This window comes from Saccopteryx bilineata, chromosome 2, assembly GCF_036850765.1.
Source record: "Saccopteryx bilineata isolate mSacBil1 chromosome 2, mSacBil1_pri_phased_curated, whole genome shotgun sequence".
Taxonomy (NCBI): domain Eukaryota; kingdom Metazoa; phylum Chordata; class Mammalia; order Chiroptera; family Emballonuridae; genus Saccopteryx; species Saccopteryx bilineata.
Genome location: NC_089491.1, coordinates 301,254,312 through 301,267,555, shown reverse-complemented (window position 1 = coordinate 301,267,555; position 13,244 = coordinate 301,254,312). Strand labels below are relative to the sequence as shown.

The following is a 13,244-nucleotide window of genomic DNA, read 5'->3' as shown; positions in this document are numbered from 1 at the left end:
ATCAATCTGGAGGGTCATGCCCAGCATTTTACTTCCTAAGATGTAGAGCAGAACAGGAGATACCAGAGTATATGGGTGCGAAGGCTAAATATTAAGTTTTAACTTTATCCCAGGTTATGAGATTACAATTTACAATGTGATTTTTGATCTCTGAGTTCCAGTACAAAATGTTTGGAAATGACAGCCCTACTTCCACTGGCCTTTCTTTTTCTTGGACATCCCAGTCCTGCATGCTGTTGAGACATGATGAATTAATTCTCTTTGCATATCTTTGCATGGCTAGCTTCTCTCCAACTTTTACACTTGAGCTCAAGTATTACCTTATTAGAAGACTCTTTCCTGCCTTCAGAAAGGTCAGGGTACTAAATCAGTGTCAACATGGACTTTTATTTAGAAACAAATCCTAGAATAAACAGCATCAAAAGTTATATTTGAGCTTACTTGAAAATTGTCCATGGTGGTCAGACCTTTCTCAAAATTTGTCAGTAATGGAAAAATATAGAAAACCAATCATCTATAACGACACTTCTTTCTATGGGAGAAAAGATTATATCTCTTTATCTGGAATTAAAATACACAAATAAAATATTTTTATAAAAGGTTAACATCCCGCCTTTGGGTCCTTGTCTCTGTGTTCCAGGGGAAATTACTATTTTGTACTTGATTTCTTTCCTGTGTTAAAGCAGCTTTGCATTAATTCTGGAATTTCTCTGCTTTTCAGTGGTCCAATGTCCATATCCAGAAGTCAAGAATGGAACAATTGTGTCAATAATTGGAACAAAATATTCCTACAGAACGAGGGTTGTATTTCAATGCCTGAAGGGATTTCTCCTTGAAGGCAGCAGCAGTGCTGTGTGTGGAGCTAACAGTAATTGGGTGCCTCGGCTGCCAAATTGTACCCAAGGTACAAAGGATCTTTTTTTCTTTTTTCTTTAGATCTTATTTCTTTGACAATCAATATCAATGACATGGGATTTTCATAAAGTAGCAGTGTTTGTAATTATCTCTCTCATATTAATTTTCATGACAAATGTATGACATAATTTATTTTATAGAGTCTTAGCACATTATGTACATCACAATGGTGTCTAAATTGCTGTTGTTTGGTGTTTCTCATGTGTAACAATGGATCACAATCATTTATCAGAGTAAATTGAAGCACTGGAATTTATACCTAAAAAAGTCAAAAATCTAAAGGCAAGATGTATATAAATTTTCAAAAGTAATAATTACCAAATACTTCATCCTGTTTTCATCATTTTTTTCCATGTCAACACCTCCCAGTGCAAAACCTACAATTTTCAGTGTCTCAGGTTTAGTAACTGTCTGCTTATATTTTAAAAAATTCATAAATGGCTCCTGCTTTTCATATTTTTTAAATATCTGATGACTTGCACCCATTCGTCACTTTTAGTAACAAAGGAGAAAGTACATATAGCCATTCTAGTTGTTATACTTTGTGGTTCTAAAACTTTTTGCCATGGTCTGCAAACATTAGAACAAACTTGGACAAGTAATATAAACCTGTAAGGTGTTTACTTACTTATAAAATGATGTAAGTCCTTCATCATTGCTTAATAGTAAAGTTAAAATGGGGTGTATTTCGAGCACTTAGCACAGCACCTGACCTATAGGAAGCTAGGAAGCTCATATCTAATTTACAGCATCACTGCAGTTAATATTAGTGAAGAGGACTGGCCATGGCTATTGATTTTTAACACATATGTTTTCTATGTCATCAACATTGCTATTTTATTATTTTTAAAATGATCTGTTGACACCTTTACAAGTTATCTTTGTGATCCAGGATGATGTTTTATTTCCTGGACCGCAATCGGTTTTATTCTTTCTATGTAGTACCTTTTAAACTGGGAAATCTCTGCTCTCCTAGAACAAGACCCCACCTCTCCCTGCCTCATGTAATTTGCCTTTTTCTCTTTACTGAACTTTCTTTTTGGCAATAGAAAGTAAATTTCACATCAACAGAAAGACAGGAAAAGTCCTTATTTATTGAAATGAAATGGACGACTTCATGGATGGACTACTCATGAGCTGCACTGCTTTGGAGGTGATTTTGACATGGTGGATGGAATTACTTTTCTGTATTCCAATCTCTGGCTTCTCTTTGATTTCAGCAGGAACAAGGGGCAAGAGCTATACAGCAGTCACCACTTATCCGTGGTTTCACTTTCTGTAGTTTCAATTGCCGGCAACTCTGGTGTGAAAATATTTAATGCAAATAACAGGAAAGAGTAATTCATAAGTGTAAGTTACTTGCCATTCTAAGTGGCATGATGACTTCTCGCACTGTCCCACTATTTCTCACCTAAGACGGGAATCATCCCTTGGCTCAGTGTATTCACCTCACTTCGCATCATGTGGGCACCGTATCATCTCACATCATCACTAGGAGGAGGGAGAGTGCAATGCAATATGATATTCTGAGAAGAATATCATATTTTTATTATAGGATATTATTATAATTATTCCATTTTATTAGTAGTTGCTTATCGCTTATCTTCCCAAATTTATGAATTAAACTTTATTATAAATGTGTATATACAATAAAACATCATATATAATATGATTCAGTATTATCCAGTTTCCCGGGCAGGGATGAGTATCTTCTTCCATGTGGACAAGAGGGGATTGTATTGGGAAGAGCTTAGCCTGAGCAGACCTCACACAAGGTCTTAGTTTGACTCTCCTTATTATAGTAACATCATTTCTTTGGACTTAGTTTCCTGTTAAACATAAGGGTATTGATCTCAAATTTAAATGACTAGCTCTTGTTTGTTTGTATATTTTCTGTTGTCCTAATATTTTAAAGGAATAAGGGGAGTTACCATCTAATTAACATGGTAATTACAACACCTTTATATAATTCCTCTATACCTGGAAACCAGTAGCTTCCTTGAGTACTTTAGTTGCGTGTTATAAGGTTTTGGAGGGAAACTAATGCGTTTTTGGTGGACTGATACATTAAGACTCTTGTGACATTTAAATTCATTGACTCACCCGTGTTTACTCACATGGTCCTAGTGAGCACATGCACTGTGGTATACTGGGTTTGTTAATATGCTCTTTCAAAGAGGTAACAGTAAGTATTTCATAAAGGATTTATAAGAGAACATATATTTCTAGTGTTTCAAAGAAGAGAGGATTGTGAGGATATGTATATAAGGAAGATAAACTGCAGGGTTCTTTTCTTAAAATCAAAAATAAAAATTCCTCATTAGACTGTCAATCATATTTTATCATCATTTAGGAAAGACTATGGAAAAAGGATCCATAGTAACATAGAATGATGACAAGATAGATATCATTGTTTTAATATGAAAAACTGTGAAGTATTAAACAAAAAATAAAATAATAAAAAGTATGCAGTGTGATATAAATTGGACAGTTTCTTAGAGATACATATGTTTATTTTGAATACATTATTTTTAAGATTTTTATTACTTAATTTCTGGATTTCCATTCTAGAATTTAAAACATTCTTAGGTAAAATTCATATGTACTTGTATAGATATATATTTAGCTAATTTCCCAGAAGGGAAATTGTAAACATAAGAAAATAAATGTGTTTTCCATTTAGAAAAATAATCTTTTTTAAAAAAGATAAATCAAATTAAATCTCTAATTTTGTATTGTTATTAAATGTAATCAATTCCATGTTTTTAGGAGTTACGCCTACTGTTCCAGACACAACTCCAGTTTCAAGCAAACCAGGTCCAGTAACTCTTTATTCTATTCATATTGTTAATAATGCCATAAGGTGATGGGTAAAAATGAATTTTTTGTGGAGAAACAGGTGGTTTTTGGTGGACAGATATATTAAGATTGCATGTGAAGTTTACATTCATCGAACCACCCATGTTTACTCACATAGTCCTCATGAGCATATGCACTGTGGGATACCGGGTTTGTTGATCTGCTTTTAAATGAGTTAACCATAACTGTATCATAAAGCATTTATAAAACACTGATACTTCTAGTGTTTCAACGAAGAGAGAATTGTGAGGAAATGTTTATAAAACGATAAACTACAGAGATCTTTTCTTAATTATCAAAAATTAAAATTCCTCACGTGACTGTCAAATATCTTTATCAGTTAGAGAAAACTAAACAAAACAAATCCGTATTACCATTTAATGATGCTAAGGTAGATATAATTGTTCTAGTGTGGAAAACAGTGAAATACTAAGCAGAATACCAAAGGATTAAAAATATGTATTGTAGTATGATACAAATTGAACAGTTACTTTCTTAGAGATACATGTTCATTTTGAATACATTATTTTTATGATTTTTATTACTTAATTTCTGAATTTCTATTCTAGAATCCAAAACATTCTTAGGTAAAATTCATATGTACTTGTATAGATATATATTTAGCTAACTTCCCAGAAGGGAAATTGTAAAGATAAGAAAATAAATGTGTTTTCCATTTAGAAAAATAATCTTTTTTAAAAAAGATAAGTCAAATTAAATCTCTAATTTTGTATTGTTATTAAATGTAATCAATTCCATGTTTTCAGGAGTTACGCCTACTGTTCCAGACACAACTCCAGTTTCAAGCAAACCAGGTACAGTAACTCTTTATTCTATTCATATTGTTAATAATGCCATAAGGTGATGGGTAAAAATGAATTTTTTGTGGGGAAACAGGTGGCTTTTGGTGGACAGATATATTAAGATCGCATGTGAAGTTTACATTCATCGACCCACCCGTGTTTACTCACATGGTCCTCATGAGCATATGCACTGTGGGATACCGGGTTTGTTGATCTGCTCTTTTAAATGAGTTAACCATAACTGTATCATAAAGGATTTATAAAACACTGATACTTGTAGTGTTTCAAAGAAGAGAGAATTGTGAGGAAATGTTTATAAAAATGATAAACTACAGGGATCTTTTCCTAATTATCAAAAATTAAAATTTCTCACGTGATTGTCAAATATCTTTATCAGTTAGAGAAAACTAAACAAAACAAATCCGTACTACCATTTAATGATGCTAAGGTAGATATAATTGGTCTAGTGTGGAAAACAGTGAAATACTAAGCAGAAAACAAAAGGATTAAAAATATGTATTGTAGTATAATACAAATTGGACAGTTACTTTCTTAGAGATACATGTTCATTTTGAATACATTATTTTTATGATTTTTATTACTTAATTTCTGAATTTCTATTCTAGAATCCAAAACATTCTTAGGTAAAATTCATATGTACTTGTATAGATATATATTTAGCTAACTTCCCAGAAGGGAAATTGTAAAGATAAGAAAATAAATGTGTTTTTCATTTAGAAAAATAATCTTTTTTAAAAAAGATAAGTCAAATTAAATCTCTAATTTTGTATTGTTATTAAATGTAATCAATTCCATGTTTCCAGGAGTTACGCCTACTGTTCCAGACACAACTCCAGTTTCAAGCAAACCAGGTCCAGTAACTCTTTATTCTATTCATATTGTTAATAATGTCATAAGGTGATGGGTAAAAATGAATGTTTTGTGGGGAAACAGATGGCTTTTGGTGGACAGATACATTAAGATTGCATGTGAAGTTTACATTCATCGACCCACCCGTGTTTACTCACATGGTCCTCATGAGCATATGCACTGTGGGATACCGTGTTTGTTGACATGCTCTTTTAAATGAGTTAACCATAACTGTATCTTAAAGGATTTATAAAACACTGATACTTCCTTCTAGTGTTTCAAAGAAGAGAGAATTGTGAGGAAATGTTTATAAAAACGATAAACTACAAGGATCTTTTCTTAATTATCAAAAATTAAAATTCCTCATGTTACTGTCAAATATCTCTTATTGGTTAGAGAAAACTAAACAAAAAGAATCCGTAGTACCATTTAATGATGATAAGGTAGATATAATTGTTCTAGTGTGGAAAACAGTGAAATACTAAGCAGAAAACAAAAGGATAAAAAATATGTAGCATGATACAAATTGGACAGTTAATTTCTTAGAGATACATATGTTCATTTTGAATACATTATTTTTATGATTTTTATTACTTAATTTCTGAATTTTCATTCTAGAATACAAAACAGTCTTATGCAAAATCCATATGTACTTGTATAGATATATATTTATATTTAGGGTAACTCCCAGAAGAGGAATTGTAAAGATAGGGAAGCATGTGTATTTTTCATTTAGAGAAATAATTAATCTTTTTTAAAAGGTAAAAATCAAATTAAATCCCTAATTTTGTATTGTTGGTAAATGGAATCAATTTCATGTTTCCAGGTGTCAAGCCTACTGTTCCAAAAAGAACTAAACCAGGTCCAGTAACTCTTTATCCTATTCATATTGTTAATAACTTCATAAGGTGATGAAAATAATTTTATGTGTAAATTAGCACTTATTTAATTATAAATGAAGTTAAACTTGTTTTGTCCCACTTTTATTTATTCTTGTTCTTCACTCATTTTTTAATTAGGTTTCTAAAATGTTTTTTTGTTGATTTGATAGAATTCATTAAAATTTCAAAACCCTTTTAACATGAAGTGAACATTGTAACTAGTTTTCATTGCCTTATATTTTAGTGAGTATATTTTTAAGAGTTTATATGTTTGGATATAGTTTATATAATTTTTAATTATGCAAATAGTGCACAAATATAAATTCATAAAAATTAAAATATTACAAAAATTTACAGAACTAAATATTGTCTTCTCTTTCCCTAATTCATTATCTGAGTTAATCTCTTAATAGTAGCTCTGGCTGGTAGGCTCAGTGGATAGAGTGTTGGCCTGGCATATGGATGTCCAAGGTTTAATTCCCTGTTAGGGTACACAAGAGAAGAAACTATGCCCTTCTCTTCTCCTCCCTCTCCCTCTCTTCACGTCTCCCTCTTCCTCTTCTTTTTTTTTCTTCCTCTTCCTGTCCTGCAACCAGTGGCTCACTTGGTTCAAGCGTGGACCCATAGTGCTGAGAATAGCTGGTTGGTTCCAGAATTGGCCTTAGGTGCTAAAAATAGCTCAGTAATGGAGCATCAGCCCCACACAAGAATTGAGGAGTGGATCCCAGTAGGAGTGTATATGGGAGTTCGTCACACAATTTCCCCTCCTCGCACTTAAAAAATATCACTTAATAGTTTAGGTGTCTTTTTATCTGCTTCTGTACATTAATATTCTTGTATGCATATACATACACATATTTCAGTGTTCTTTTTTGTTGTTGTTGGTAACCAAAAATTGAATCATGCTGTTCATATTTTTCTAAACTTACATATTTTACATTTAATATCTTATGTTGGCATTATATTTACATTTATTCCCACATTTTTTTCTTTCTTTTTTCTTTTTTTGTATTCTTTCGAAGTTGGAAACGGAAAGGCAGCCGGACAGACTCCCGCAAGCACCTGACCGGAATCGACCCAGCACGCCCACCAGGGGGGCGAAGCTCTGCCCATCTGGGGCGTCGCGCTGTTGAAACCAGAGCCACTCTAGCACCCGACACAGAGGCCACAGAGCCATCCTCAGCACCGGAGCCAACTCTATTCCAATGGAGCATTGGCTGCGGGAGGGGAAGAGCAAGACAGAGATGAAGGAGAGGGGGAGGGGTGGAGAAGCAGACGGGCACCTCTCCTGTGTGCCCTGGCTGGAAGCGAACCCAGGACTCCCACACACCAGGCCAACGCTCACTCACTGAGACAACTGGCCAGGGCCTATTCCCACATTTTTAATGATGGTTTCAATATATACCATATTTATTTAACATTTTCTATCCGTAATATTTATATGTGCCGAAATTTTTCATTAATACGTAGTTTGATGTATCAGTTTCTCTTTCTAGTGGCTACGAGTATTCAGTCTTTTTTGTAAAAACTGGAGTTCATCCCCATGCTGAAATCCTATAAAAATTTCAACCACATGTCTTTATTGCATTCTTTGCACTTAAATTATTGTTACATCTGACATTGGTATGTACACTTTCTGTCTTCTCTCCAACTGCTTGAAGTGCCAGATTTTATCATACATTAAATTCATACGTGTTCTTCTTGTCTCTCTTCCCTTGAACTCTGCCTACATCACATCTTTTTTGCTTTCTTGTACTGCTGTGATATGTTTTAATATCTGTCAGAGCACTGCTTTTTCAGAAATGTTCAAGCCACTTTCTATGCTAATTATTACAGATCAACTTTTATTTTATTTTTACCACTTAACCATTTCATGGGTACATGTCAGGGGCATTCGGTACATTCCCACTGTTGTGCAGCCATCACTTCTGTACATCCAAAACTACAACTGAAACATTATACACATTAAACAATTTTCCAGCCACGCCGGCCCCAGCCCAACCCTGACAATTGCTATTAATTTTCTGGGAATTGACTACCTTAAGAACTTCACAGAACTGCAATCACTTCTGGTTTATTTCACTTAGTGTAAGGCTTTCAAGGTTCATCTACCCTGTAGCATGTATCAGAACTCTATTCCTTTTTAGATTGATTAATATTCCACTGTTTGCATATATCACATTTTTTTATCCATTCACTGATGATAGACACGTGGATTGTTTAAACTTTTGGCTATTCTGAATATGCTTCTCTGAATATTGGCATTTGAGGACCTGTTTGAGGCCTGTTTTCAATTTGGGGTACACACCCAGGAGTAGAGCTGCAGGGTTACGTGCGTATTCTTTGTTTACTTTTTGAGGAATAGCCAAATGGTCTCCATAGCAACTGCATCGTTTGACATTTCCACCAGTGATGCACAAAGTTCCAATTTCTCTACCTCTTTACCAACACGTGTTATTTCCTGTTTTTGATACTAGCCATCCTAATGTATCTCACTGTGATTTTTATTTGCATTGTAGTTTTTATTGATTAGTGGTCATATTTCTGTGCTTCTTAGTGTTTTTGTATATCTCCCTTGGGAAAATATCTATTCATGTCCTTTGCACATTTCTGTTTGGGGTTTTTTCCATTACTAAGTTTTAGGCATTCATTATGCATTTTGGATATTAATTCCTTATCAGATATATTCTTTGCCGGTGTTTTCTTTTATTCTATGGATTGCCTTTTCACTCTATTGATAATTGTTTATAAATTTGGTGAAGTCCAATTTATCTATGTTTTTCTTTGTCACTTGGGCATTTGGTGTCACACCCAAGAAATCATTGTCAGACTTATCATCATGAAGCTTGTCCTCTATTTGGTTTTCTAAGAGTGTTATAGTTTTAGCTCTTATTTAGTTCTTTGACCCATTTTGAATTCATTTCTGTATATGATGTAAGATAAGGATCAAACTTCATGGATTGTATGTACATATCCAGTTTTCCAAGAACCATTTGTTGAAAGATTGGTCTTTTCCAATTTAATGTTCTTTGCACTCTTTCATTCAATCATTTGACCATATATGTAAAGCTTTATTGGTGGGCTCTGTATTCTATTCCATTGGTGTGTCTGTATTTATGCCTATACCACTGTGTTTTGATTATTGTAGTTCTTGAGTACATTTAAAATCAGGTAATGTGAGTTTTTTCAAATCTGCTCTTCCATTTTAAGATTATCTTGGCTATTTCTGGGCCCTGAGATCCCATATGAATTACATATAGATTTTCCTATTTTTGCAAAATGTATAATCAAGATGTTGATGTGGGTTATGTATAATCTGTAGATTGCTTTGTGTAGTTTAACATCTTTACTTATATAAGGTCTTCAAATGTATGAACAAAGGATGTCTTTACATTTATTTATATTATCTTCTGTTTCTTTCAGCAATGTTTTATAGTTTCCAGTGTAGGAGTCTTTCAGCAACTTAGTTAAGTTTTCTACCTAAGTAGTTTACGCTTTTTGAATCCTATTGTAACTAAACTGTGTTTTTTCTTTTACACTTTTATTTGATTTGCTCATTGTTACTGTATAGAAATGCATCTGATTTTTACTTGTCAATTCTGTAGCCTGTAACTTTAATAAAATGTATTTATTAGTTGCAACAGGTGAATGATGTGCGTGCCTGCATATGAGTATAATCTTTACAGTTTTGTACTTCAAAAAATCATGTCATACAGAACAGAGATAATTTCTTTCTTCTTTCCTAATTTGGATGCTATTTTTATTGCCTGATTCTCTAATTGTAACTTTCACTATTATATTGAATAGAAATGGCAAACATGGTCATCCTATCTTGTCCTGGTCTTAAGGGGAAAACTTTCAGCCTTTCACCATTAACCATGATGTTAGCTATGGGTTTTTCATAAATGTGCCTGATTATATTGAAATTTCACTGTATTACAGAATAACCTCTACATCCTTTATTAAGCCTTTCTGTATCTTTTAATTGTAAGTAGAATTTCTTTTACACCATAGGCTATTATTAACAATACACTAATGTTAAATTTGAATGCTGTACCACAGAATATTGTCACAGGAAATCTTACTGGAGAAGAAGAAGACTTATGACATTAAATATAAATTTATAATATTTTATGATAATACTTTAAATGAGAAACATTAACATAATTTATGTAAAGAAAATAAAATTATGTGAGATTCTGTACAAAGGCAAAGATCAAAACTTATTAACTTAGGGATCTATAAGCTTTACTCTTTTTACTTCTTTTCAACATTATTTCTTTTTTTTTTTCTTCTTTTTAGGACATTACAAATCATCAGCTGAACGATTTGAGTATTTAGGTAAAGATATAGAAATTATTTTGGTTTCTATACCCCTCCCTGATAAGACCTTAGACTTCTAAGTGGAAATATCATATTTCAGTTATCCGTACTTAGATAAACAAACTGTCACAAATGTTGTAATGACATGTATGCTTATTTTGAGAGTACAGATAACATGACAAATATAAGCAGAAGTAGGACTGGAAACATGTGGATAATAGTTTTTAAGGGTGCCTCAAATGAGAATTCCTAATAGGATGAAGTGGCTTTCTCAATTGCTGTGTTTATATGGAGGTTAAAATACATAAAACTGCTTTGCAGGTGATAGTGTTATTTTGTGTTGGCAACTTGTAAATCAAGTTTTTCTATTCATACATTATATACACATAAATTGGGTTAGTTTTTGTCTTAAAAAGGCTGGTGGAGCACACTTTATGTAGGTTCACAAGGTTCACACAATATATACTAAAGGAAATGATAGAGTATAGTTGTGACAGTTGAATGAAATACAAAGATATTTGATGAATAAATGAAGAAAAATATGTAGTACTTTTATTTACATTACACTACTTTAGTAAGGTTAATCTTTTTATAAAATACACCTTAGGCCTCTTATATTTTCTCTCTGAACACTGTGGTTCAACTGTCATTGTGCCTGTAAATCTGAAGTCATGTTGAGACAATAAACATCTGATAATTTTTGTGTAACAGAAAAAAGTCAGAAGGAATCATAACATTGTATGTTTTGACTTGTAGAAATATAATAAACATTATGGCAGCTTAGAAGCAGAGATAATACTAACTGACATTTCTAAGAATTAAGATTACGTGGTATTATTTATTGCTCTCTGGATAGTCAGAAATGCATGTTTAAGTTTCTATGTGTAATTTATCCATGTATCCTGGTGTTTCATTTGCATTGTTAGAATGTTCTTGGTATTGGAAATTAAGACCGTGTCTTAATTTGGGGGTGGGATGCATGAAGAATGATTGATGATGAAATAACATATTGTTTCTGACATTGCAAAATGTGTCTATGTAACCAATTAACAGAACTTCATTTACAACTTAGTCCACAGACTCACTTTAAGGGAACAATATAAATGAAATTGCTAACAAATCATAAAAATGAAAGACTGAATACTAAATGAACTACAATAAGATAACACATTCTTAAAATGATTTTCCTCTAATCTAATGAATTCTAATTTTTACAATAATTTTTTAATTTTTAAAATAATTCTAATTTTTATACTCTGATGTGGTGACTGAGCACAAAACCTTGACAAGTGAGGCTCCTATTAAGCATTTCACAAGTTAGACTCTAAGTCTGGAATCAGATGAGAAGGGTTCTGAGATCAAAATGAGCTGGAATCACTAGCAGTCACACAAAATAGATTGATAAACTTATCCTTTGCTGTAGTTTATAGATGATCTGCTCAAAATTAAAGTGAATCTTCTCTCTGTAGAAACACATGTGCTCAATTATTCAAACTGATTTTTTTCCTCAGGTGGCCGACTCACAGCTTTGACTGTTCTTATGGTACGTAGTGTCCGGAACGTGGATGATACTTAAATCAAAGTATTAATGTGAAGAAATACATTTTTAATGAGTTGATTAGATTCTATAGTTTTTATAGCTTGAAATTAAGTAAACTAGTCTAGAAATATCAGAGCTTTGTATGATATTCAACCTTGTGTTGGTGATTATGTATTTATTTATATTCTATATGTCCACTTAGTAACAAATCCTAAATAACATTTTTTTCAAGGTGATTGGTCATATGAGATTGCATCCCAAATATGTTTTTTTTTTTTTTTTTTTTTTTTTTTTTTTTTTTTTTCATTTTTCTGAAGCTGGAAACAGGGAGAGACAGTCAGACAGACTCCCGCATGCGCCCGACCAGGATCCACCCGGCACGCCCACCAGGGGCGACGCTCTGCCCACCAGGGGGCGATGCTCTGCCCATCCTGGGCGTCGCCATGTTGCGACCAGAGCCACTCTAGCGCCTGGGGCAGAGGCCACAGAGCCATCCCCAGCGCCCGGGCCATCTTTGCTCCAACGGAGCCTTGGCTGCGGGAGGGGAAGAGAGAGACAGAGAGGGAAAGCGCGGCGGAGGGGTGGAGAAGCAAATGGGCGCTTCTCCTGTGTGCCCTGGCCGGAATCGAACCCGGGTCCTCCGCACGCTAGGCCCAAATATGTTTTGAGTAATATTCTAAATTAAGCAAGAATTCTTCTCTGGCTTATTGAAGATTCTTTTTTTTTTTTTTTTTTTTTTTTTTTTTTTTAAAGAGACAGAGAGAGATTCAGATAGTGGGATAGATAGGGACAGACAGACAGGAATGGAGAGAGATGAGAAGCATCACACATCAGGTTTCTGTTGTGACACCTTAGCTGTTCATTGATTGCTGTCTCAAATGTGCCTTGACCATACATCAGCAGACTGAGTAACCCCTTGCTCGAGCAGCGACTTGGGGTCCAAGCTAGTGAGCTTTTGTGCTCAAGCTAGATGAGCCCACACTCAAGCTGGCGACCTTGGGGTCTCAAACCTGTGTTCCCCGCATCCCAGCCCGGTGCTCTATCCACTGCGCC

General features: G+C 33.8%; 1 protein-coding gene across 1 annotated transcript in view; it reads left to right on the top strand.

Annotated features, from left to right (window-relative positions):
• The window catches only part of LOC136326085 (uncharacterized), a 1,428,423-nt gene that overhangs the window by 1,097,225 nt on the left and 317,954 nt on the right, over nt 1–13,244 (top strand). The window contains exons 4-6 of the mRNA XM_066261474.1: nt 3,685–3,732; nt 4,542–4,589; nt 5,402–5,449. Coding sequence (XP_066117571.1) covers nt 3,685–3,732; nt 4,542–4,589; nt 5,402–5,449 — 144 coding nt within the window. The remainder of the gene's footprint in view (nt 1–3,684; nt 3,733–4,541; nt 4,590–5,401; nt 5,450–13,244) is intronic.